At 41.6% G+C, this 27,165-nt stretch overlaps 1 protein-coding gene and 1 pseudogene across 1 annotated transcript; both read left to right on the forward strand.

The window, feature by feature from the left end:
* The first annotated feature begins 8,799 nt into the window (after window positions 1-8,799).
* Window positions 8,800-24,838, forward strand: LOC139473617 (snake venom 5'-nucleotidase-like). Its single transcript, XM_071256287.1, has 9 exons — window positions 8,800-9,354; window positions 12,168-12,381; window positions 12,574-12,762; window positions 13,895-14,092; window positions 15,599-15,730; window positions 18,209-18,328; window positions 18,629-18,790; window positions 20,962-21,165; window positions 21,510-24,838. Exons 1-9 carry the CDS (start codon window positions 9,019-9,021, stop codon window positions 21,701-21,703), a joined length of 1,749 nt encoding a protein of 582 aa, XP_071112388.1. The 5' UTR covers window positions 8,800-9,018; the 3' UTR covers window positions 21,704-24,838.
* LOC139474044 (uncharacterized) lies at window positions 19,803-20,860 on the forward strand (annotated as a pseudogene).
* Window positions 24,839-27,165: the final 2,327 nt, after the last annotated feature.

Below are 27,165 nucleotides of genomic sequence, written 5' to 3' on the forward strand. Positions count from 1 at the left end.
CCATCCAACTAAGTGGGCTAATTTCAGATCAGCAAGAAATAAAGTTACTTCCGCTATCCGAACTGCTAAACAAATATTCGTCTCTAAAATTGAAGATACTGTTAATAACTCGCCTTGTACCAAAACGCGGTGGCGCCTGATTAAAGCGTTTATAAAATCACGCAACGATAACAGCCAATTCCCAACAATTATTTTCAATGATGCAGTCTACAATGGCCCCGAAGAAATCGCAAATGTCTTAAATAACTACTTTACCGCTCAGTCGACAATTGAAGATCAAAATCGAGATGTGCCCGGCCCCCCGGTTCCCAGTAACTCAACATTATCTAACATCACTCTAACCCGCGATGACGTCAGAGATATTCTATTGTCATTGGATACATCAAAGGCGACCGGTCCGGACGGAATAGGAAATAAAGTACTTAGATATACCGCAAATAGTCTAACATCCATACTTACGAAATTGTTTAATTTAACACTTAGCCAGTCAATTTTTCCCTGTTTATGGAAAGAAGCATCAGTAATACCTATCCACAAAAAAGACAGCGTACATGAATGTTCAAACTACCGTCCTGTCGCACTCACATCTTGTTTATCGAAAGTCTTTGAGAAATGTGTATTTAAATATGTATTCAACTTCCTAAGAGATAACGACCTACTAACAAATTTACAATCAGGATTTATGCCAGGAGATTCCACATCAAATCAATTAACCTATTTGTATAATTTCATAGCTAAAGCTCTTGACGAAGGAAAAGAAGTTAGAGCAGTCTTCTGCGATATAAGTAAAGCCTTTGATAAGGTATGGCAAAGAGGAATTATTAATAAACTGAAAACTCATGGTATCCAAGGCGAACTATTAAAATGGTTTGAAATTTATTTAGAAAATAGAGTACAACGGGTAGCAATTAACGGGTACAAATCTGACAAGAAAGCTGTACTAGCTGGAGTACCTCAGGGCTCAGTTCTTGGACCACTTCTTTTTCTGATATACATTAACGATATTGTATGTGATATTGACAGTAACATTCGTCTCTTTGCATAACTTCATTATATGTTATCATAGAAGATCCATCAGTTGCTGCTACCTGTCTTAACAATGATCTAGATACAATTTCACAATGGGCCCGTAAGTGGCAGGTTACATTTAACCCAAATAAGACCGAAACCATCCAATTCTCACGTAAAGCTAAACCGTCTCTAAAGCCGAACCTACTTATGGACGGAACAATCATAAAAGAAGTCAAAAGTCATAAACAATTAGGAGTGACACTCCAAAGCGACTGTACATGGACTGATTACATTAATGATATTGTACAAAAAGTTCGCCCTATGATCAGTTGTCTGAGGAGTTTTAAATACCGGTTATCACGTAAAACGTTGGATACTATGTATAAGTCCTATATCTTGCCAACATTTGACTATTGTTCGCATATTTGGGATAACTGTACGTTCGAGCAATCACGTATATTAGAAAGCCTACATCTTGATGCCCTGAGAACTATATGTGGTGCCGTTCGTGGCACAAGTCATAAGAAACTTTATAACGAAACTAAATCTCAATCCTTGCAAGAAAGAAGATACTGCCAAAAATTATTTTTTTTCTTTAAAATGTATAAGAACCAATTCCCAAACTATCTTTGTGATTTGATCCCAAACTTTGTCTCCGAAACTACAAAGTATAATTTAAGAAACAGTTCTGAAATACAAGGAATTTATAGCCGTACTTCCTCTTACGCAAAATCCTTTTTACCAGACACAATACACTTATGGAATGCTCTACCAAAGTCCAAAGAGTCAAGTAGTCTGTCAGAATTTAAAAACCTAATTACGAAAACCGAAAAGAAGACTTATTTTGACCTTAGCTATGGCACTCGATTCTGTCAAATCGTTCACTGCCGCCTCAGACTCGGTTGTAGCGACCTAAACGCCGATAAGTATGATAACAGACATTTAGTTGACAGTCCGTGTTGCTCCTGTGGATATCAGAGTGAAAACGCCCTACATTATTTTTTTATTTGCTGTAACTTTACTCAGAGAAGACTTAATATGCACTTTTACACTACCGGCTATAACCTGGATACTATTATGAACGGAAACAATGAACTTGCTCACTCTGAAAACCAGAAATTAGTTGAATCCGTCCACGATTTCATCATCAAGACAAAACGTTTCAGCTCCTCACAATTTAATAATTAAATAAACCGGACAATAACCTCATGATTGACTATTACCTTGTTACAAACGACTTGTTAGACACACACAAGCTGTAACTTTCTATTTATGTTTTTGTATCTGATGTAATATGTACAGACATATTATTTAAATAATGTCTATATCGATGACGTCACATCCTTCATTTCAATATGTAATATATGTTGTATGGGAGCGGTGTTAACATAAGCTGTAAAGCTTGTTCACCAATCTCAACTCATTTCAATGAATAAAAATATGTTTAAACCATATAAAAAAATGGCAGATTTTCAATTAAATGAATTGTGTGACATAAACTGCAGATATATCTATTATATATACACATCTGCGCTATTGCATAATCTTGGATTCAGGAGATCTATGACAGATAGCGGATCTAACTGCAGTTCTTGTTTTAAGGCATGTACAATTCATTTGTTACATCTAACCTTCATTGATGTATTTTTTGTAATATGTCCTATGTGTAATGGAGCGGTATTAACATAAGCGCTTCGCTTGTTTACCAATCCATTTTCACATTTTTGTGAAAATAATATGTTTAGACAAAATTAAGGGTGGAATTTGAGAACAAGGTGTCAGTACGTAAGAGTAAATCAATTGCCTTCAATTGGTTATTGCCTCTTTGAACAGCCGCGCTTGGCCACGGATGTTTTGATAGGCAGATTGGTGACACAGATTGGTGACACATTGAGGAGCTCAGCTCAGGGACTAGCAGTTTGTTATACACTTAAACATTGTGGTTGACAGAGTACACATGGGGCCACAAGGTGAATTCGCTATATCCGTTAGTGTGTTCGCTATATCCATCTACCACACAACCAACTAAATCCACACAATCCTTCCGACTCCCAAACAACCAATCAATATTCACAGCAGAACTAATGGGCATGGCCTCAGCCCTCCATAATCAAGAATCCAAAAAACAAAACAAAAATCCTAATACTTACCGACTCCCTAAGTGGACTGCAAGCCCTCCAAAACAAAAATACCAAAAACCGACCTAAATTAATAAATCAAATACTTAAAAGCTCCAACGACCTAACTAAGTGAATAACTGTCGAAGACAAGACAATACCAATGTAAATAAATCACTCTACAACATCTCAAAGTGAAGCATGTAAATAAAGTATATATACTACTACATAAATCGTTCTTATCGTCATAAAAATAGAGGTGCCGTTTTCGCCCAACAAATAGTAGCAGTTTTCGCCAAATGAGAAATCGGTGGCGTTTTAGCCTGCACCCCAGTAAACAGCGTTTCTAACGAACACGCTTATAACGAACTGTTCGTAGGTCGCGACCATTTGCTGTATATTTTATCACATAAAATTGATGGATATACTTACTTACTTACTTACTTTGGAGATTTGACGTGCGCTTTCCGACTGATGCGTATTTCGCACACGGGCCCGGCCAGGCCATTGAATGTGTTTCCGAAAGGGGCGAAAGTTGTGTGTGCAACCCAAGAGGGGGCTTTAGGGGTTGCTTACAGTCGTGCCTCGTTTATACGGACACTTGCGTCATTTCACAATTCGTCCGTATAAACGAATTTCCGTATAACTGAAACCAGCTTCTTACTGGAAGAGTTACTTCCCTTCAATTATGCAACTCATGACAGATGACAGAACAAACAGATATGTACATCCACTCAATCTTTATTCATACACGTTTCAAAAAAGTCTGTCATGGACGTTTGAACTTGTATAGAATTTGGGAATTTTGAGATTTGGAATAGATGCCGATGGGTTTGGGGTTGGGGAGTAGAACTAAGGGAGCTGTGTATGGTGGATGTTTGTTTGTTTATGTGATTTTGATTTGGTAGATTATAGTGTTTTTAGATGCGTTTTATTAGTTCCGTTTTGATTAAGAATACGCCTAAGACCTTGAAGTTTTCTAGTTTATTTTGTGGGTTTAGTATTGCTTCTAGAGTGAGAGCCTTGTTTAGATTGAGGATGGTTTGTAATGCGGCTCGATGTGTTAGGTAGTGTGTGCAGTGGATGAGTGCGTGTTCTGGGGTTTCTAGTCGTTTGCAGTGCGGGCAGTTACCTGTAGTGTGTTTTTTAATTTTTTTTTAGGTGGTTATTTAGGTTGGTGTGTCCTGTTTGGAGTTTAGTGATTACTCTGTCGATTCTTTTTGATGGATGGAAAATTTTTGGTTTGGTTAGTGGTTTGCTGAGTACTTTTTTGATTTGGCTATTTGAGTTTAGATATAGGTTGTGCCATTTTTTTGTGATTTTTTGTTTGTTTACACTTTTAATTTCTGATTTTGAGATGAGTAAGTTTAAGCTTATTTCTGGGATTTTGAGGGATAGTTTAGCTGCTTTATCGGCGTTTTCATTACCGTATATTCCTACGTGGGCGGGTATCCACAAGAAGGTTATTTGTTTGCCTGCCTTAGTTAGGTCGTTGGAGCTTTTAAGTATTTGATTTATTAATTTAGGTCGGTTTTTGATATTTTTGTTTTGGAGGGCTTGCAGTCCACTTAGGGAGTCGGTAAGTATTAGGATTTTTGTTTTGTTTTTTGGATTCTTGATTATGGAGGGCTGAGGCCATGTCCATTAGTTCTGCCGTGAATATTGATTGGTTGATTGGGAGTCGGAAGGATTGTGTGGTTTTAGTTGGTTGTGTGGTATGGACTCCGAAACCTGTGTGTTTGGAGGTCGGATCTGAAGATTTTAGCTATGTTTGGGTCGGTTTGTTTATTTATTTTGCTAGCTAGTGTTGTGTCTATTTTTGGTATTTTAAGTTTAGGGGTGAAGATATTTGATTGTTTGCAGTTTTGTTTAAGATTTTTAATTTGGTGTCCATTTAGGTAGTTTGTTATTCTTTGGGATATTGGGGTAAGTAAGGGGTGTTTACGAGCTAGAGCGTGGTTTTTGGGGCTGATATTTTGGTTTATTAAGTTTTGGATGAGAGGGTTTGATTGGGACGCGGCCCAGAAATTTCGTTATTCACTTACTTACTTACTTACTTTGGAGATTTAACGTGCGCTTTCCGACTGACGCGTATTTCGCACACGGGCCCGGCCAGGCCATTTAATGTGTTTCCGAAAGGGGCGAGGGTGGTCTGTGCAACCCAAGAGGGGGCTTTAGGGGTTGCTTATATAGAATTTGGGAATTTTGAGATTTGGAATAGATGCCGATGTGGTTGGGGAGGAGAACTAAGGGAGCTGGGTATGGTGGATGATTGTTTGTTTTTGTGATTTTGATTTGGTAGGTTATTATGGTTTTAGATGCGTTTTATTAGTTCCGTTTTGATTAAGAATACGCCTAAGGCCTTGAAGTTTTCTAGTTTATTTTGTGGGTTTAGTATTGCTTCTAGAGTGAGAGCCTTGTTTAGATTGAGGGTGGTTTGTAATGCGGTTCGATGTGTTAGGTAGTGTGTGCAGTGGATGAGTGCGTGTTCTGGGGTTTCTGGTTGTTTGCAATGTGGGCAGTTACCTGTAGTGTGTTTTTTAATTTTTTTTAGGTGGTTATTTAGGTTGGTGTGTCCTGTTTGGAGTTTAGTGATTACTCTGTCGATTTTTTTGGATGGATGGAGAATTTTTGGTTTGGTTAGTGGTTTGCTGAGCACTCTTTTGATTTGGCTGTTTGAGTTTAGATATAGGTTATGCCATTTTTTTGTGATTTTTTGTTTGTTTACACTTTTAATTTCTGATTTTGAGATGGGTAAGTTTAAGCTTATTTCTGGGATTTTGAGGGATAGTTTAGCTGCTTTATCGGCGTTTTCATTACCGTATATTCCTACGTGGGCGGGTATCCACAAGAAGGTTATTTGTTTGCCTGCTTTTGTTAGGTCGTTGGAGCTTTTAAGTATTTGATTTATTAATTTAGGTCGGTTTTTGGTATTTTTGTTTTGGAGGGCTTGTAGTCCACTTAGGGAGTCAGTAAGTATTAGGATTTTTTGGTTGTTTTTGGATTCTTGATTGTGGAGGGCTGAGGCCATGCCCATTAGTTCGGCCGTGAATATTGATTGGTTATTTGGGAGTCGGAAGGATTGTGTGGTTTTAGTTGGTTGTGTGGTATGGACTCCGAAACCCGTGTGTTTGGAGGTCGGATCTGAGGATCCGTCCGTGTAAATGTGACACCAATTTGGCCAATTTTTGTGTATGTATGCTAGTGTGGTAGTTTTAGCTATGTTTGGGTCGGTTTGTTTATTTATTTGGCTAGCTAGTGTTGTGTCTATTTTGGGTATTTTAAGTTTAGGGGTGAAGATATTTGATTGTTTGCAGTTTTGTTTAAGATTTTTAATTTGGTGTTCATTTAGGTAGTTTGTTATTCTTTGGGATATTGGGGTAAGTAAGGGGTGTTTACGAGCTAGAGCTTGGTTTTTAGGGCTGATGTTTTGGTTTATTAAGTTTTGGATGAGAGGGTTTGATTGGGACGCGGCCCAGAAATTTAAGCTTAGCTGTTCCCTGCGTAGACTTAGTGGCATTTCTCCTGTTAAGGCCTGAAGTGAGGTGTAGGAGGTGCCATGTTGGGTGCGTGTAATGAGTTTGAGAGCCTGATATTGTATTGAGTCAAGTTTTTTAGATAGAGAGTTGTTTAGGGTGTTGTATATGGCGCAGCCGTAGTCTAGTTTTGATCTAATTAGGGATATGTAGAGAGAGAGGAGAGTATCTTTGGAGGCTCCCCAGTTAGAGCCAGTTAGGCATCTTAGGGTGTTTAGGTCTTTACTGCATTTAGTTGTTAGGTTTTGGATGTGAGCATCCCAGGTGAGATGTTCATCGAAAATAAGTCCTAAGAATTTGGTTTGTTTTTGAAATTTGATTGTTTGATTGTTTAGCTGGAGGATTGGGGAGGCGGGTTTCATGTTTTTATGTTTGAATACTATTCCTGTTGTTTTTTCTGAGTTAAGGGAGAAGCTGAATATTGTCTTAAATAAAGTTTCAGCTTGACATTGAATTAATTTGAGTAAAGGTACTTAAAACTTCAAAGTATGTGATGTTTTCATAAACAGTTTTGTTGTCCCTCCCAACCAAGAGTTGGTGAGTAAATTGGAGTAGAGGCTAATTTGTAATGTAAATTTGTTTTAATTGGATTCACATTTCACAATCATTTGTGTTTGTAAGTGACCATGTGAGTTTAATTTCATTATTTTTACTTTAAAGCATGTGATGATTTCACAATAAGTTTAGTTGCGTCTCCCAATCAGAGTCGGCATGTGAATTAGAGTAGAGATTTACTTCGAATATAAACTTATGAAAAATAAGGTGCCGTTTTCGTTTTAGGCAAGGTGACGTTTTCGCTCGTTACGTTTTGCTGAGGTGCCGTTTTAGCTATGTCTTACTTTAGCCAGTACATATAACGATTATAACACGAGACCCAATTTCAAACTATTCAAATAGAATGCCATTATGGAACTGAAAGTACCACCTGAAATCAATAGAGAGTTGCGCACAAATTATAACGCAAACAAATCAATATTTTGTGCATTGGTAATTATTGCGCGCATCTCAAAGTACATGGTATGATGTGATTGCAGGTAGGATTAGGACTACACGTGGTTCTCTGTTTGCTGAACGCCTTCCATACCCACTGGAAGGTAGGGTTAGGTTACTGTTTTACGATATTCTAACTACAACCAATACCGTTACCGTACAGTTGAACATACAGCCTATGGACGCCTACATGTCTAGGCGAATGTGATCGCCCGAGCCCTCCGGCAACTGACACATCACATCTTTCATAGTCTACAGTTACTTGTGTAGACGAGCGTTGTATCTGACATTGCCTGTTTAATAATAATGTTGACAACTGGACGAATGGTCTTTAGAATATACTTTTAAGCTTTTGTTTTGGGAAATTTTGATTAAGCACAATTCCACAAACATCTCTTGCCTGTTTTTAAGTAGTGTATATTGGATCAAGCAGTTTAACAAGATCCCGGATATTATCGTCAGCAAAATATTCTTTTGTGTAAATACCCCTTTCACTCTCATGTTTTGCAATTTTATTTACGAAAAGCACTTTTCTCAGAGCATACTCATAAAGAAACGGGTGGATACAAGGGTTGCCATGTTTGCTCAGACGTTGACGATCAGTTTCATTTCACACTAAAGATTTCCTTTATAACTTGAATTTACAAACACAAAATTAAGACCATAATATCGGAAGAGTTACTGAAGTTACACAATGTAAACAGGGATATTATGTATACAATGAAAATTGTATTGATTTAAATAAGTAATTGTGTATTCTCTAATTGTATTTTGAAATCTATGATTATATTACACTATTTCCGACAAAACTTGCATCAAGGACCAATATTACCTTTTCTCCTGTATGGCATATACACTGATAAGCTTAACTTCAGCTTGATAAAAATTGAACTGAACGTGCACAGACGAGCGTTTGGTTCGTCATAGCCTACATGCATTCGGCCGGCTTGTATATCAAGAATGACATTTAGTGTGCGTCATAAATTCGCTCTGCTTGTAAATGTGGTTCTCGTACCGGTGTTAAAAATTTACAATGTCAATATTATGGGATGGATAGGTGTTTACATTGTTAAACGGATGTGCAGCTTCGAGTGATCTGATTCGTCCTCGTGGGAGAATTTAAAGGCGTGGCACGGTACGAGCAACCTGTGTGATTCACCCAAGTCTTGGTGAGGCACGTGACAAAACAACTGACGGGCACACAGTCCCAGCAAGTATATTGTCGACCATATGGTTGTAGGTGACCCGCATACACGTAGCTAAACTGTCCGTGGTCACGAAGGTGTCCCAGTTACCACTGAGTATAGGACGTGAGTAGACAGGATATAGTGTCTGGTGATTCTGACGATTTGAAAGACGCCATCATGACCTGCTCACTGAGTCGCCTTTCCCTCTACGTAATCTCCCTGCCTGCCTTGGTCGTCGGCTTCAGCCTCACCATCCTCCACACCAACGACATCCACGCCAGATTCGAACAGACCAACAAATACAGTGGCCAGTGCCAAGCCGATGATGTGACAGAGGGGAAATGTTTTGGTGGGACAGCGCGACTTGTGACCGAAGTCCGTGAACAGCGCTCCCTCCATCCCAACACCATCCTCCTGTCGGCAGGGGACGAGTATTCGGGGACGCTGTGGTTCTACAAGTACCAAGGTGCCGTTGTGGCCAAATTCATGAACCTGTTGCAGTATGACGTCATGGTGAGTAGATGAACATGTATTGTGACGTCATGGTGAGTAGATGAACATGTATTGTGACGTCATGGTTAGTAGATGAACATGTTACAACGTGACGTCATAATAAAACCATAATCATTTTGTAACACACTCCGGCGCAGTGGTGGCTTTAGCATAGCACCACTGCCATAGGCTAATTTGCATGTCACTTCTCTCTTGTTTGTAAACAAACGCGCTTTCTCATGGAATAGAACGGACTTATGAAAGTATGTGGGGGTGCTTAAACTATTGTTTCGCGTAATTATATATATATGCTACTACAACTGCGACAGTGAGTTGCATGACAATACATATTTACACATCAAAATGACCGTATCGCTGTAGCTCTCCGTAGGTTTCGATGACGTGGAGCCGTACACCCACTGTAAACATAAGATAACTACGCAAAAGGAAATAACATGAAATAGTTTTGCACGATTTAGGATATTTTCTCAAGGAAAGTTAACCATTTTATGACATAAGTTTATCTAGATATGTAGACTTATCAAAGCAGAAACAGATGAAAAACATATGCAATGTCTTGAATGGACTGAATAAGATGTGACGAATGGTCACATGGCGCTGGCCTGTGGCAGAGGTACGAAGCTGGTCGCATGGAACTCTGGGTAGGAGAGTGATTTTGCTATATGTCATTATGATGCAAACTCTCGCAGTATGACGTCACGGCGAGCACAGTGTCCCGTGTACACACCTCCCCATACTAGTTTCTACACTGAATGCCACTCGCCCGAAAAGCCTTGGTGTTTTAATGAAAGGTAAATGATGTATACCATGTAGGGTATCTATACAATGACGACAGCCCACTGCATGCAATGACGACAACCCACTGCATACAGCGACGACAACCCATTGAATACAATGACGACTACCCACTACATACGATGACGACAACCCACTGCATACAATTACGACTACCAACTGCATAGAATGACGACAACCCACTGCATACAATGACGACAGCCCACTGCGTACAATGACGACAACCCACTGCATACAATGACGACAACCCACTGCGTACAATGACGACAACCCACTGCGTACAATGACGACAACCCACTGCATACAATGACGAAAACCCACTGCATACAATGACGACTACCCACTGCGTGCAATGACAAAAACCCACTGCATACAATGAAGACAACCCACTGCATACAAGAACGACTACCCACTGCATGCAATGACAAAAACCCACTGCATACAATGAAGACAACCCACTGCATACAATAACGACAACCCACTGCATACAACGACGACGACTACCCACTGCATACAACGACGACTACCCACAACCAGCTGGATACAATGACAGGAACATGCAAAATAAAATGACAGGAATATACTAACATAATAGAAACTGAATCATTCTTTTTTCATAAACATACTCGAGGGCGGTCGGGTAGCCTAGTGGTTAAAGCGTTCGCTCGTCACGCCGAAGACCCGGGTTCGATTCCCGACATGGGTACAATGTGTGAAGCCCATTTGTGGTGTCCCCTGCCGTGATATTGCTGGAATATTGCTAAAAGCGGCGTAAAACCATACTCACTCACTACGGTATGACTGACTGTGATCTGTCTAGCAAGAGCTACATACCTTAGCCGACCCTTCCTTGACTGCTGGTTTGTCTTTCAAGCAAAGACGTGCTCCGATCATTGACCCATCTGAGCCTCATGATGGTTGGCTTCATTCCTGGAAATAAACCGTCAGTTTGAGTTGTCATCTCAGAGGAAGCTGACACGCACTGACATGGCTTAACTACTGTGTAACTCGCTTAACCCAAGCCCACGTGTAATCTCTCGACTGTGGGACAAGTACAGTTGGGTTTGCAATGACTCCTGAAAAACGGCACCTTTACAAGATCGTCTCATTACATTTATTGCACTACGCTATAGATTCACGTCTGTCCCTGTTACCAATAGAGAATTCCCTACAATAACAGGAAGGATGTGATCCTAATAGTCAACCATCGGCGGCAAATATTGGACTGGGCTAGGCAACCCAAGGGACGGACTGTGTCCAATGGCGTTGTGCACCACGTTTACAGACGAATCAAGGTTTTGCCTCCGATAACAACAAATGGCAGAAAACGCTTTTAGCGACGTAGCGGCGATTGGTATGCCAGGGTAACAATTCTACACAATGATCGTATGGGGGTGGTAGTGTCATGGTGTGGTGGCGGTATCACACATAGCAGACGAACTGATTTGGTTTATTATGAATGGATGTTTGACTAGCCAGCGAAATGTTGCATCCTGTCGGTGTTCCATTCGCTAGACGTATAGGAAGACATTTTGAACTGCAAGATGAATATGTCAGACCACATCGTGCTCAGGTCGTCACCGATTATCTCCGATGAGAAGGCGGACGGACATTGGACTGGTCCGCTAAGTACCCTAACATGTCCCCAATATAGTATTTGTGTGATGTTTTCGGTCAGGGACAGTACGCCAGAGACCAAGAACCAACGTGGTCCAGCTTGGGGTAGCTCTTCAGGCGGAACAGCGAGCAATGCCAAAGGCAACCATCCCCAAGATTATCAGCAGTATGCCACAAAAGGGTCGTGTATTATCGCCCAATATAGCGGACACACCACGAATTCATCTACACGCCTAGAATTAATTTTACATACGTTTATCGTCGTTATACATTCACTATCATTTCATCAGTGCCCTTATTTTTTGTCGGTAGTGTAATTCTTTTGCGTTACGGGAAATATTACCCTTGCGAGCAACAGTTCTTAAAAAGCACATTCATTGTTTTTTTTATCAATCTCCTAGGCCCTGGGAAATCACGAGTTTGACCTCGGCATCGAAGGGTTGATACCCTTCCTCAACGACGTCAACTTCACCGTAGCCAGCGCCAACATCGATGCTACAGGCGAGCCGTTGGTGGAAGACAAGCTGATCAAACATACAGTGTTGACGGTCGGGGGTGAACGTATCGGGGTCATCGGGTACACTACAACAGAGACGCCGTTAATCTCGTCACCAGGTAAAACCAGGCCCCGAAACCAGGAAGTACAAGTGACACGACCAGCATACTTATTGTACAGCAGAAGCACTCCCAATGCAGCGTGGTTGCACGGAGTGTGGTATTTGGTTTAATGATAAGTTTCATTTGATCATCTTTTTAAGGTTCTGTCTTAGAATCGTCAAATAACTAACACAAATGTGTCGTTTCCAGGGCCAAGTCTAAGATTTGAAGATGAGGTTGCTGCAATCCAGAGAGAGGTTAACATCCTGACGTCACAGGGCATCAACAAGATCATTGCCGTTGGTCACTCGGGATTTAATGTTGACAAACGAATAGCAGCAGAGGTCAATAACCTGGATGTAGTGGTCGGGGGTCACACCAATACCTTCCTTTATACAGGTAGGATAACATGCACACGCACACGCACACGCACACGCACACGCACACGCACACACACACATACACGCACACCCACATCCAGACCCACATCCACATCCTCACACCCACATCCACACCCACACCCACATCCACATCCACATCCACATCCACACCCACATCCATATCCATATCCATATCCACACGCACACCCACACCCACATCCACACCCACATCCACACCGACACCCACATCCACATCCACACCCACACCCACACCCACATCCACACCCACTCCCACACCCACACGCACACCCACACCCACACCCACACCCACACCCACATCCACATCCACACACCCACACCCACACCCTCATCAATATCCACACCCACACCCACACCCACACACCCACACACCCACACCCACACCCACATCCACAGCTAGATCAACACCCACAGGAGCACGCAATCAGCATCTTCATCCAGCATAACTACACCCACGCCAACATTAACGTCCACGTCCACATCACCGCCCACATACAAACACTTATACACTTATACAGCAATTTCTACATGGCGTAGAGGCTGCCATAGCTGAAGGAACATTAAAACCATTAATGGGTCTTCTTCTCACGTGGGTTTGGGACCCGTGGAGATCCGGGCGAGGCTTGGTCTTCAGGAATCCATACTTGTCATAAGAGGCAACTAATGGGTTCGGGTGGTCAGGCTCGCTGACACGTCATCGTATCAACTTTGTGTAGATCGATGCTCATGATGTCAACCACTGGATTGTCTGGTGTGGCGTTAAACAACAAATTTTAAGTTGTGTCAGTGATTGTGGACATCTCTAGATTTAGAAAATAGGCAAAATGGCTGGTATAATATAATATCGATTATTTACAGACCGCAGTCAAATAGCTGGAATATTGCTGTGTGCGGCGTTAAAAGACAAACACACAAAACAAACACACACTTGGGTTTGGAGTACGCACATATAATATATAATAAACGTCCCTTATATGAACGGATTAGAAGTACTATTTTGCTTGCATTTAATTAAGTCATGAACATTGTCTATCTGATCTCTTAAACCAAGCTGTTATTGCTCCTACATTTTGCACGTCAAGTCAAACAAGTCATGGACTGCCTTATTTCAGGCGACCACCCGTCCAATGAGGAACCGGAAGGAGAATATCCCCACGTGGTGACGCAGTCGGGAGGGGCCAAGGTGCTCGTGGTGCAGGACTATGCTTACGGGAAGTATCTTGGAGCTCTGGAAGTGACCTTTGACCTGGAAGGTGTCATCACGTCATGGGGAGGCAACCCAATCCTACTAGACAACAACACAGCGCAAGGTGGGTAACTTGGTTGGTATCATAACGTGCTTGGCCATACAACACAGGGTTGGTATCATAACGTGCTTGGCCATGCAACACAGGGTTGGTATCATAACGTGATTGGCCATACAATACAGGGTTGATATCATAACGTGCTTGGCCATACAACACAGGGTTGGTATCATAACGTGCTTGGCCATACAACACAGGGTTGGTATCATAACGTGCTTGGCCATACAACACAGGGTTGGTATCATAACGTGCTTGGCTATACAATACAGGGTTGATATCATAACGTGATTGGCCATACAACACAGGGTTGGTATCATAACGTGCTTGGCCATACAACACAGGGTTGGTATCATAACGTGCTTGGCTATACAACACAGGGTTGGTATCATAACGTGCTTGGCCATACAACACAGGGTTGGTATCATAACGTGCTTGGCCATACAACACAGGGTTGGTATCATAACGTGCTTGGCCATACAACACAGGGTTGGTATCATAACGTGCTTGGCTATACAACACAGGGTTGGTATCATAACGTGCTTGGCCATACAAACAAGGTTGGTTTTGTCCTACTGTGTCAATGGTCAAAGTTTATGCAAGCCGTTTCCACTACCAGAGACGATGACATGGTCAACTTTGGGGAGAAATCAGATTCGCAGGTGATATTGAGTATTCGACCAACTTGACCGACTGCTTTAATTGAACGAAATTATATTGTGTATTCGGTGGCCTTTCTTTCCAAACAGAACCACTTCGTTTGCGTTATGCGTTCAGATTCGCAGGTGATATAGAGTATCCGAAGCCTGGCCATAGCCGATTAGACTGACAGCGATGGGTTCATCAGAGAATTCATTACTTTGATTTCATGACTACAAATCCGCTTGGTTCGCAGAAATTGGAGCAAAGGTTTTTCTCTCAAATACTAATCAAACTAAATAAACACCTAAAGCATAATTGAGCACCTAATACAATATATTCACTTATAAAATAACATTTGTTTTAAATCGTATCCTATACTTGTTTTTATTTACAAAAGTGACATACTCATTTTGAAATAGGGAAACCGAAGTTAATTATGCAATAATGTATTTTGTAACCGTGACCATATGGAGTGAGTGAGTGAGTGAGTTTTGTTTTACGCCGCTTTTAGCAATATTCCAGCAATATCACGACTGGGAACGCCAGAAATGGTCTTCACACATTGTACCCATGTCGGAATACGAACCCGGATCTTCGGCTTAAAGAGAGAACGCTTTAACCACTGTGCTACCCCACCCACCCCGTGACCATCGGGAGGAACACATCAGTTATCGGTAGCTTCCAAGATATTTTTCAAAATGAGATCAGTGCCATATGGAGATGGTTCCAAAAGATACATGGTTATTAGATTTCATGTCCTCGGGTGTTCTTGTAGGCGTATTTTCAATAAATCCGAGATGCGACACACATCCCTTTACATATGTCCGAGGAGACCAACAAAATACGACCAACGCCCCTGTGTTTGTCTTCTAGATGAGATGACCGTAGAGCTGATGCAGCCATACAAGGAGGGCGTGGCTAACGAGTCAGGCACGGTGGTGGCCAGAAGCCAAGTGATGCTTGACGGGGACAGGTTATCCTGTAGGGTCAAAGAGTGTAATATGGGTAAGTTAAAAACTCGATTTATTCACGTATTGGCCCCAGTTATAACTGCACCTCTGTAAGACTCTTCACGCATAGATCGACATATGAAACAGATGAGGCGATCTCACTGTTCTCATTTATTCATTAATTTATTTATTTCATCTGCTACCTACTCCGGGTAGGTAAGTAATATGGGTTAGATATAAACAACATGAATTTATGTGATGGCCCGAGTTTTTATATTTTGCCGCCGTGAGACTTCACACCTGTCATCCAAGCTCCTGAGCGAGGAGTCTTGGGTAGTTCCAGGTCATGTGTCCAAATTGAGGAAAAAGGGACAAAAATTCTTTCCCTACTCAAAAGAAACCTCTGCTAAAAGCAGGCATTCTGAGTGATTTACAGAATGGCTGCAGGAAAGGGCGGTCAACATTAGACCACCTGTCTACCATTACTACCATTACTACCATTATCGAAACCAGAAGATTGATGAAAATGTCCACCTTTATGGCATTCATAGATTTTAAAAAGGCTTGTGATTGGATCGACAGAGAAAACCTTTATAACAAACTAAATGAAGCCGATGTGGGAGGGAGGATGTTTTCGGCTAGCAGGTCGTTGTGTACGAGTCAACCAAAAGCGTACCAATTGGTTTACTGTAAATAGAGGCTTGAAACAGGGTTGCCTTTTATCGCCTCTTCTATTCAATATGTACATTAATGATCGGATTGAACCTGTCAGTGAGTTAGGGAAACGAATTGATGTAAAAGGTGAAGTTATCAGTGTATTAACATACGCGGACGATATTGTACTTGAAGTTGAAGAGGATGTTGGATGCTGTCAGCACTACACACCTGGTGGTTCGAGAATAAGATGTCCATTCAGCAAGGGAAGTCAAATGTAGTCCACTTTAGAGTACCTTCCCCGCCAAGAATGGAAGTAAATGTTTGGTGTGGTGATATGAGTTTGGAAGAGAAGGACCAATGCTCCGACCTGGGGCGGATCCTAACTGAGGACCGGAAGTACAATATCATGGCTAAATGCGCGGTTAAGTCTGCAAGTAGAGCTTTGGGTCTGCTGATTGCGAAATGCAAAAGCCTTGGTGGTTTGCCTTTCAACGTTTTCACGAAACTTTATGATTCAATGGTTTGGTCTATCCTCGATTATTGAGCTGGCATCTGGGGAACTTATGAACGTTAACATTCAGCAGCTAACGCCCTTCAACACAGAGCTATCCGTTTTTTCATGGGATTGGGAAAGTAAGCAGCCAATGCGAGTGTTATTGGAGACGTCGTTTGGACCCCGCCAACTGTGGCCAGATCATACGCGCGCCTGGTCAACATGTGCAACAGAAGAGTGAATAAAAGGATTTTTCTGTGGTCAGTTAGCTGTTACAGAAAGAACTGGTCGCACAGTAAAGATTTACCTACAAGCACACGGACTGGAGTACCGAGCGTCTGCTAATGGGCCAATTGAGAAACGTTTATTTGCTGAGTTAGTTCATAATGTTGCTTACGGCAAAAACTCGTAGAAAACCCTAGGTTCTAGTACTAGTTTTAATAAGTTGCGAAATTATAGAAATTAAAACAGTTTTATCAGACGAAGGCACACCTGGCTCAGCATTTACCCAGGGCACACAGAAGCGCCTTGCAAAATTCCGATGTGGTGCAGCGCAATTACGTATGGAAACAGGGCGTTATGAAAATGTTTCTTTTAATGATAGATTGTGTTTAAATTGTAAAAACTGTGTGGAAGATGAAAAACACGTTTTATTGGATTGTCATGTATACAGTTATATACGTCATGACTTGTTTGCTGTTCGTAACAGTACAATCCTCAGTATTTTAGGCTTACAAAGTGACAAGTTCCATACTATATGATCTTCGGCACTTCCAAAGCCTGCCACAGTATTTTAACTTTAAGCCATTTTTTTTATATAAATGATGTCTCCGATAAATCACTAAGCGATTGGTTGTTAATTTGTGTTTCCCGTGAGACTTAATAAACACATCTAATTTTAAACCTAGACAAATTTAAGCAATGGCCCCAGTTGTAACTCTCTTAAATTTGACTCCACACCAGTCATCAAAGCTGTCGAGCGGGAATCGGAGTCTTGGATAGTTCCAGGTCACGTATCCAACGAGAAAACAACCCCATCTGCAACCTATTGAGGGTCACATAACTTATATATTCACTCCTCACCCTCTCACCCCCACCCCCACCCTCCCTCTCCCTCTCAGCCCCACCCTCACTCTCACCCTCACTCTCACCCTCACCCTCACCCTCCCTCACCCGCACCCCCGCCCTCACTCTCACCCTCACTCTCACTCTCACCCTCACCCTCACCCTCACCCCCACTCTCACCCTCACCCTCACCACGGCCACTTCACCAAGCCCCTAAGGCCCCGTCTACATATAGTTTTGGATGGAGCCCTCGGACATGCATCCCTGATAGTGTCTAACTGACGTGTATACATGTATTCATGTATTCTTGTTTCCTAGGTAACATGATTGCGGACGGTATGGTGCACCAGAACCTGAAGCACAGCGACTCCCTGGAATGGAACCACGTGGCCATCGCTTTTATGAATGGGGGCGGCATTCGAACGTCAATAGAGAGAGGTACTTCTGACCAACACATTTCTCATATAGCGAGATTATTGTCTTCTGAAAATTACGATGACATACAGAGAGCTCTCTCTCTCTGACAAACGTTTTAATAAAGTCACCGTTCATTACGAAATGTTTTTCATACATTTGGTAAATATTTTCTTCAATTGTTTGTTATTCTGCCTATCACAATCCCAATGTTCCGTCCTAATAATAAACTGGTTTCGTCTCTTTCTGTCTGGCCTCTCCAAACCAGGCTTTCTGAGGACTCTTTTCTCAACATAGTTATCATTCTGTTGATGGTATTTTCAGGTGACTTCACTATCGGCGACATCCTGACAGTTCTACCATTCCGGAACACCGTGGACATCGTTGAGCTGCGGGGAAAACATGTCAGGGAGACTCTGGAGTTCACGGCGTCCAAGTGGGTGGAGAACACGAGTAACTTATTCGGAGGCTTCCTCCAGGTGTCTGGTACGTGTTTCCACATGACAACCGTAAAGGCCATTATAAGCAACGTACATTTGTCAGTCTTATCAAGGATCCAGATGCACGAACAACTGACCTTCCTAACGTCATTTAACGACAGTATCAAGGCATTTGTCCTGTAGCTGTGGATATTTGTTTGTTGTTCAACGCCGCAGTGAGTAATATTCCAGGTATATGACGGCGGTCAGTAAATAATCGAATCTGGGCCCGACAATCCAGTTATTGATATCATGAACATCAATCTACGCAGTTAGGATGTGATGACGTGCATGTACCAAGTAAGCGACCCTGACCACCTGATCCTGGTAGTCGCCTCTTACGGCAAGCATAGTCTCCTTTAGCGGCAAGCATAGTCTCCTTTAGCGGCAAGCATAGTCTCCTCTAGCGGCAAGCATAGTCTACTTTAGCGGCAAGCATAGTCTCCTTTAGCGACAAGCATAGTCTCCTTTAGCGGCAAGCACAGTCTCCTTTAGCGGCAAGCATAGTCTCCTTTAGCGGCAAGCATAGTCTCCTTTAGCGGCAAGCATAGTCTCCTTTAGCGGCAAGCATAGTCTCCTTTAGCGGCAAGCATGGGTTGCTGAAGACGTACTCGAACCTGGAATCTTCACGGATAGCTAGTTACGGTTACAAAATGCAGAGTAATTTAAAGAAATTGATGAAATAACTCTCCATAGAAATACATTGAATTCGATCGAAAATTGCACCAACAAATATCATGACAAGATGTATTAATGAAATATTTTCCCAACAGTAATAAATAGACAACACTAGCAAGCAGCTATGATTAACAGGCAGCTCCGAAGCTGCCTTTATAAGGTGTTGAATAACAAAAGGGAGCTGTTGGGAACCTGCCTTTATTTATAAGGTATAAGACAACATAAGCAAGCAGCTACGAAGTTGCCTTTAGGAGGTGTTAAAAACCATTAGCAAACAGCTACGAAACTGGCTTTATGAATTGCTAGACAACATAAGCAGGCTGGTAGTAAACTGCCTTTATATGATGTAAGACAACATCAGCAAGCGGCTGGGAAACTATCTTTATGAGGTGATAGGCAACATTAGCAAGCGGCTGGGAAACTGTCTTTATGAGGTGATAGGCAACATTAGCAAGCGGCTGGGAAACTGTCTTTATGAGGTGTTAGACAACATTAGCAAGCGGCTGGGAAACTGTCTTTATGAGGTGTTAGACAACATTAGCAAGCGGCTGGGAAACTGTCTTTATGAGGTGTTAGACAACATTAGCAAGCGGCTGGGATACTGTCTTTATGAGGTGTTAGACAACATTAGCAAGCGGCTGGGAAACTGTCTTTATGAGGTGTTAGACAACATTAGCAAGCGGCTGGGATACTGTCTTTATGAGGTGTTAGACAACATTAGCAAGCGGCTGGGAAACTGTCTTTATGAGGTGTTAGACAACATTAGCAAGCGGCTGGGAAACTGTCTTCATGAGGTGTTAGACAACATTAGCAAGCGGCTGGGAAACTGTCTTTATGAGGTGTTAGACATCATTAGCAAGCGGCTGGGAAACTGTCTTTATGAGGTGTTAGACATCATTAGCAAGCGGCTGGGAAACTGTCTTTATGAGGTGTTAGACATCATTAGCAAGCGGCTGGGAAACTGTCTTTATGAGGTGTTAGACATCATTAGCAAGCGGCTGGGAAACTGTCTTTATGAGGTGTTAGACATCATTAGCAAGCGGCTGGGAAACTGTCTTTATGAGGTGTTAGACATCATTAGCAAGCGGCTGGGAAACTGTCTTTATGAGGTGTTAGACATCATTAGCAAGCGGCTGGGAAACTGTCTTTATGAGGTGTTAGACATCATTAGCAAGCGGCTGGGAAACTGTCTTTATGAGGTGTTAGACATCATTAGCAGGTATCAACAAAGCAACCTCTAAAACGTTACTCAACAGTATTGTTCTATTATCTGTTCATACAATATTAACAAGATTCTAAAAAACCCGTTGATATCCCAATTTTGACACACAAATCCACACATGGTGAAGCAAGCCCTAATCGTGTTTTCAGAGCATATGTGAACTATCCTGGTGTTTAGACAGGCTGAGATAATCACCTTTCAAGTAACATTGCAAGAGACTGTAAGGCATCGTTAACATTTGAAGGAAGTTTATAAGTTTTTTCAATTATCGTCACCAGGTATGAAAATTGTGTACGACATGGCGATGCCTGTGGGTCAAAGGGTAATAGAGGTCAAGGTCAGATGCACCAACTGCTCCGTGCCCCATTACGTGGATCTCGAGGACACCGAGGTATACAAGATAATCATGCCGTCCTTCATTGCCAATGGTGGCGACGGATATGACGTCATCAACAAGAACAAGATCCAACATCATCTGTTTGGTAAGATAGTTAGGTGTTGTCAAACTATGACGCGTAAGAATGCGTTATCGCTGTGGTTTGCAAAATATGCATGATAGGCTTGACGCAGCACTTAAAGGAAATAGGGGCGCTAAGCAATATCCAACATCACCGGATATAAATTAGTCCTCCCTTCTGTCCAGTCGCAATTCTGTCAGTGAGTCTGTCATTATTCCTTTGCCAGTGGGCTGGTTTGTCTCTGGTAGGTGATCACCTGCCTGTTACATGTTTGAGATTTTAAGAACGCTTTCAGCATTGTTGACCACGCACTCCATATTTCACGATTAGGTAGCTTTCAGTGACCATATGTGTGGATATTGTTGCAGGGGATGTGGACGCCGACGTCTTAATTGAGTACGCCAAGAGCTTTTCGCCCCTCACTACAGGCCTGGAGGGTCGCATAACATTGCGGAAGGTGGCCACGTGCCCTTGTCGCGAGACCAGTGACGTCACCCGCCCAACACCACAGCTCCTCACATCGACAGTTGGCGTCATTATGATGATTGTTCTGCTTATATAAGTGACATTTCGTCGTAAAGAGACTTGTATCGAGATCACAGGAGCGACAGGACTGATCTTTATTTTTCTTATGTGATGTAATTCCTATATATATTCCTCGGGATATTGATGGACAGTGTAATGTGCATGAATGTGACCATCTCGAGTTGTGACTTGGTAGTGTGTTGTGACTGGGTGTAACCTTCTTGATATGTGTCTTGACAGTACGTCATGAATGCATGTGACAATCTTGACATGTGTCTTGACAGTACGTCATGAATGGATGTGACAATCTTGACATGTGTCTTGACAGTACGTTGTGAATGGATGTGACAATCTTGACATGTGTCTTGACAGTACGTCATGAATGGATATGACAATCTTGACATGTGTCTTGACAGTACGTTGTGAATGGATGTGACAATCTTGACATGTGTCTTGACAGTACGTCATGAATGGATGTGACAATCTTGACATGTATCTTCCCAGTACGCTGTGAATGGATGTGACAATCTTGACATGTATCTTGACAGTATGTCATTAAATGGATGTGACAATCTTGAGATGTATCTTCACAGTACGCTGTGAATGGATGTTACAATCTTGAGATGTATCTTGACAGTATGTCATTAAATGGATGTGACAATCTTGAGATGTTTCTTGAAAGTACGTTGTGAATGGATGTGACAATCTTGACATGTGTCTTAACAGTATGTCATTAATGGATGTGACAATCTTGAGATGTGTCTTGAAAGTACGTTGTGAATGGATGTGACAATCTTGAGATGTGTCTTGGCAGTACGTTGTGAATGGATGTGACAATCTTGACATGTATCTTGACAGTATGTCATTAATGGATGTGACAATCTTGAAATGTATCTTGACAGTACGCTGTGAATGGATGTGACAATCTTGACATGTTTCTTGACAGTATGTCATTAAATGGATGTGACAATCTTGAGATGTATCTTCACAGTACGCTGTGAATAGATGTGACAATCTTGAGATGTGACTTGGCAAGGCAGGACATGCTTCAGTGATTCATTCATATCAATTTCAGTGTGATTTTGCCTTTTATACCCAATGGAATCTGTTTCGGCGAATGTTACGATGAATGTTCTCTGTCACTATGTGTGCCTTTTTAGAATACAATTCTGTTCTGTTTTGTGACCCGGGTGGAGATATCAGGGTTGTGTTGGGCTGGGGTAGCCGGGTGGAGATATCAGGGTTGTGTTGGGCTGGGGTAGCCGGGTGGAGATATCAGGGTTGTGTTGGGCTGGGGTAGCTGGGTGGAGATATCAGGGTTGTGTTGGGCTCGGGTAGCCGGGTGCAGATATCAGGGTTGTTTTGGGTTGGGGTACCCGGGTGGAGATATCAGGGTTGTGTTGGGCAGGAGTACCCGGGTGGAGATATCGGGTTTGTGCTGAGGTATCCGGATTTAGATTGTGCTGAGCTTGGGTATTAAGTTATGTGACACAGTCTAAAATAAAGAGTTGCCTCCCCCTAATTGCTACGATTGCATGGGTGGGCTTTGTTTACCTTTTGTACTCACTAATCACTGTCTTTTTGCGCAATTGCGATGCGATCTCTGTGATATTCTCTTCATGCAATAAGCATTACAAGTTTAACATTTTGGTGCAGATACTTAATGCATTACCTATTCGAATGTCAAATAGTCCATGAACACATCACTCATCATTAAGTCAGTTATAACTGACGATAACAATCGCCTAGGTCACTATCCAGATAGATACTGAAGGTACCAAAAGACTAGATCACTATCCAGAAACATATTGACGATAACAATCACCTTGGGCACTATCCAGATAGTTAGAGACGGCATAAGAAGTCTATGTCACTACCCCGATGTATACTGACGGTAACAGAAGCCTATGTCACTATCCAGATATGTACTGACGGTAACACAAATCTAGGTCACTTTCCAGAACTATGGAGGCGATAACACTATGGAGGCGAATGGTCACTCTAAAGCTTAGGTCACAACCAGATAGATAGATATTGACGGTAACAAAGGCCTAGGTCACTTTCCTGATATATATTGACGGTACAAAGGCCTAGGTCACTGTCATCATATATATTGAGGTAACAAAGGCCTAGGTCACTATCGTGATATATATTGACGGTAACAAAGTCCTAGGTCACTATCCTGATATATATTGACGGTATCAAAGGCCTAGGCCACTATCCTGATATATATTGACGGTAACAAAGTCCTAGGTCACTATCCTGATATATATTGACGGTAAAAAAGGCCTAGGTCACTATCCTGATATATATTAACGGTAACAAAGGCCTAGGCCACTATTCTGATATATATTGACAGTAACAAAGGCCTAGGTCACTATCCTGATATATATTGACGGTAACAAAGGCCTAGGCCACTATTCTGATATATATTGACGGTAACAAAGACCTAGGCCACTATCCTGATATATATTGACGGTAACAAAGGCCTAGGCCACTATCCTGATATATATTGACAGTAACAAAGGCTTAGGCCACTATCCTGATATATATTAACGGTAACAAAGGTCTAGGCCACTATCCTGATATATATTGACGGTAAATAAAGCGACAAAAATATCTGTTAAAAGCAGAGTCGATTGTACGACCCCGATTATGTCATCAGCATGTGTTTATGAATCACTTTCAAAGCAAATGTGAGCGCAAAGATGAGCTCAAAGGTGAGCGTATCCTGCCCCATCGGTGACACCCGTCACAAAGACATGCAAAGGCAAGTCAATTGTTTACCCGAAAAAAAACCACGGGAACATATGGTACAAATCAAGATATGGAAATGCATCGGACATAATTTTTCTCACTGACGCGTCAATTACTGGAAATTAATGTCCTCCTCAAAACCTTTTGAAAACTTCACTAAGGTCTTGACTGTTGTAACCTTGATCAAACAGCTTCAGAGCAGGAGTCGTGTGATGCTCTTTGAAATCTTGGCTCGACTGTATCGCAAAATATGTAAAATGTAAACACCAAAGGCTGGGGGTGCTGGAATATTGGCTACTGGGAAAGTTGACTTTTCCGATTCATATGCATAAAGAAACAGATCCTCAAGAAGGGGAGCACAATTGGTACCCATGGGGATGCCTCATCCTTGCCCCCAAATTTAACGTAGATGTTATCCATGAGGAAGTCCAGCATTTCACATATTGTTTTCTCAGTAAACCTCAGATGGCATTTGCTTTCATTTTTCACAAAATGTCCTGAACATCTGAATATAGATATGTAACCTTATCTGTGTTCACCAGGTTTTGTAACGAAAGCCCCATGGATCAAGAAATGAATTTTTCCTTAAGTTTGTCATGTGGGAAAGTGGTGTACAAAGTTGAAAAATCAAATGGTTTGACAAAATGGAACTTGGTTCTTTTCTGAGATTGCAAAAAGTCTAGCAAATCCTTTTTTTGTGAATCCACAAGGTATTATTTCCACTTGTCTCAGGCACTTTCTGTGAATATAAAGAAAGTCCTTCCTTGATTGAATTAAGGATTGTGGTTAGTCCTTGAGACAGGGGTTTGGCGCTACATTTGCCTGACCCAGCAATATATCTCTCTCTTTGTATGGACTTTTATGGAGCTTTTGAATCCTGTTCAAAAGAGGAATGGACATGTCTTCAGGTTGACAAAGTTGACAGAACTGATTTATGGTTGGGCAGATTTCGTCCTCAGTTATCATACTGTCCTTATATGTGACATTATTTGATGTGTCACTTATACCAAGTTCTTTGGTAAAACAGTTAATGTAGTGATGCTTACATACAGTGGTAATGTTATCTGAGGCCTTGTCAGTGGGACAACTACAAACCCTTCATGCAGGGCGGCCAGACTTTGGATGACAGCTGGCTGGAACAGAATGGTTTTATTACAAATCCGTATCCTCTATTTAAGTTTATGTCTGCTACCAATGACAAGATCACGCATTGATTTAGACCACTCTGAAAGACATTCAACATGTTCCTATTTGGCATATTCTTCCACAGCATCCACAATGATTTTAAAGTCGTGATCCAAATTGGTCGGAGGTTGCTCACGGTATCTTGGTCCATATTTGAATAACCGACGAAGGTTGTCATTGTCAACAATAGAGAAGTCAAACAACAACCGCACTTATATACCGATAGATAATGACGGTAACAAAGGCCTAGGTCACTATCCTGATACCAGATATATACTGACAGTAACTTACAAATATCCCATGTTGGCAACTATTTTGCAGCTCTGTAGCAAGTTCATTTATGAAAAATATAAACAACAACGGACTTAAAACACAACCTTGTACACCGGAATATGATGTAAAGCAGTGTGTACGTTCATTATTAACCTTTATACATGCGCTGACTGATGCATACATGTTTTTTTAAAAGTACAGACATTTTACCATGACATCCTTTAGTAATAAGTAAAAATACATTAACATGTACAATTCCGACTATACCATGAGCATGTGTTTATGAATCACCATGATAGTGATGATACCAGGTATCCTCCCCTACCGGTGGTACCAGTCACAAACACATGCAAAGGGAAGTCAAAACGCCTTCATTACAACAGTGATGTATTTTGATCGAACCACATTTCTTTCCATTTTCTTCATACATCATATTATAACATTAGGTAATCCATTACGTTAGAAGTCGTAAACGCTCAAATATATTAATTGTACTCGTCCACATACGCCGTAAACCATGACATTTGTATTTGTTTGTGGTTTTTTGTTTGTTGTTAACACCGCACTCAGAAATATGCCAGACCAGACAATCCAATGATTGACCTCACGAGCATCGATCTACGCAGTTGGGATACGATGACATGCTTCAAACCAAGTCAGCGAGCCTGACCACCCGATCCCATTAGTCGCCTTTCACGACAAGCATGGTCGCCTTTTAAGGCAAACTTGGGTTGCTGAAGACCCAGTCTAACCCGGATCTTCGCGGATCCTATGACATTTGACGTACATTGTTTGACAAAAAGAAATATTAAGGTGCATATAAGTGAACCATTTCAGAATACCCTGTTCTCGGGTCAGCAGGTTACACAATAAATCCTCAAATAGCGCACACCGTTCAGATAGCTCTGAACGTTTCTGCCAAGACTAAGATTATGATTTTAATAAAAATGATGACCTATTGCTTTGAGATAAAAGTAGACATTTATAGGTGATTATTCGAATGTTGTTCGGGAATATAAATACTGACAAGTACATTAAATATGAGTAAATCGGTAACATTTATCAACAAGAGCAAAGAAAGCTTCCTTTCAATTGCAGTCTAATTAATAAACGTGTTTCAATAAACTTGGCGTTGTTACACCTTACCTCACCACAACTGTATGGTTAGCAAATACAGCCGATCTCATTGTATGATGCAGCAATATGGGTGTCTAAAGTTTTATTCTATATAACAAGTTTAACTGTTCGCCTGTTAAAGATTGTTTAGTGTTGGCAAATCCCAGT

This window comes from Haliotis cracherodii, unplaced genomic scaffold (assembly GCF_022045235.1).
Source record: "Haliotis cracherodii isolate W230 unplaced genomic scaffold, xgHalCrac1.p SCAF_3, whole genome shotgun sequence".
NCBI classification, from domain to species: domain Eukaryota; kingdom Metazoa; phylum Mollusca; class Gastropoda; order Lepetellida; family Haliotidae; genus Haliotis; species Haliotis cracherodii.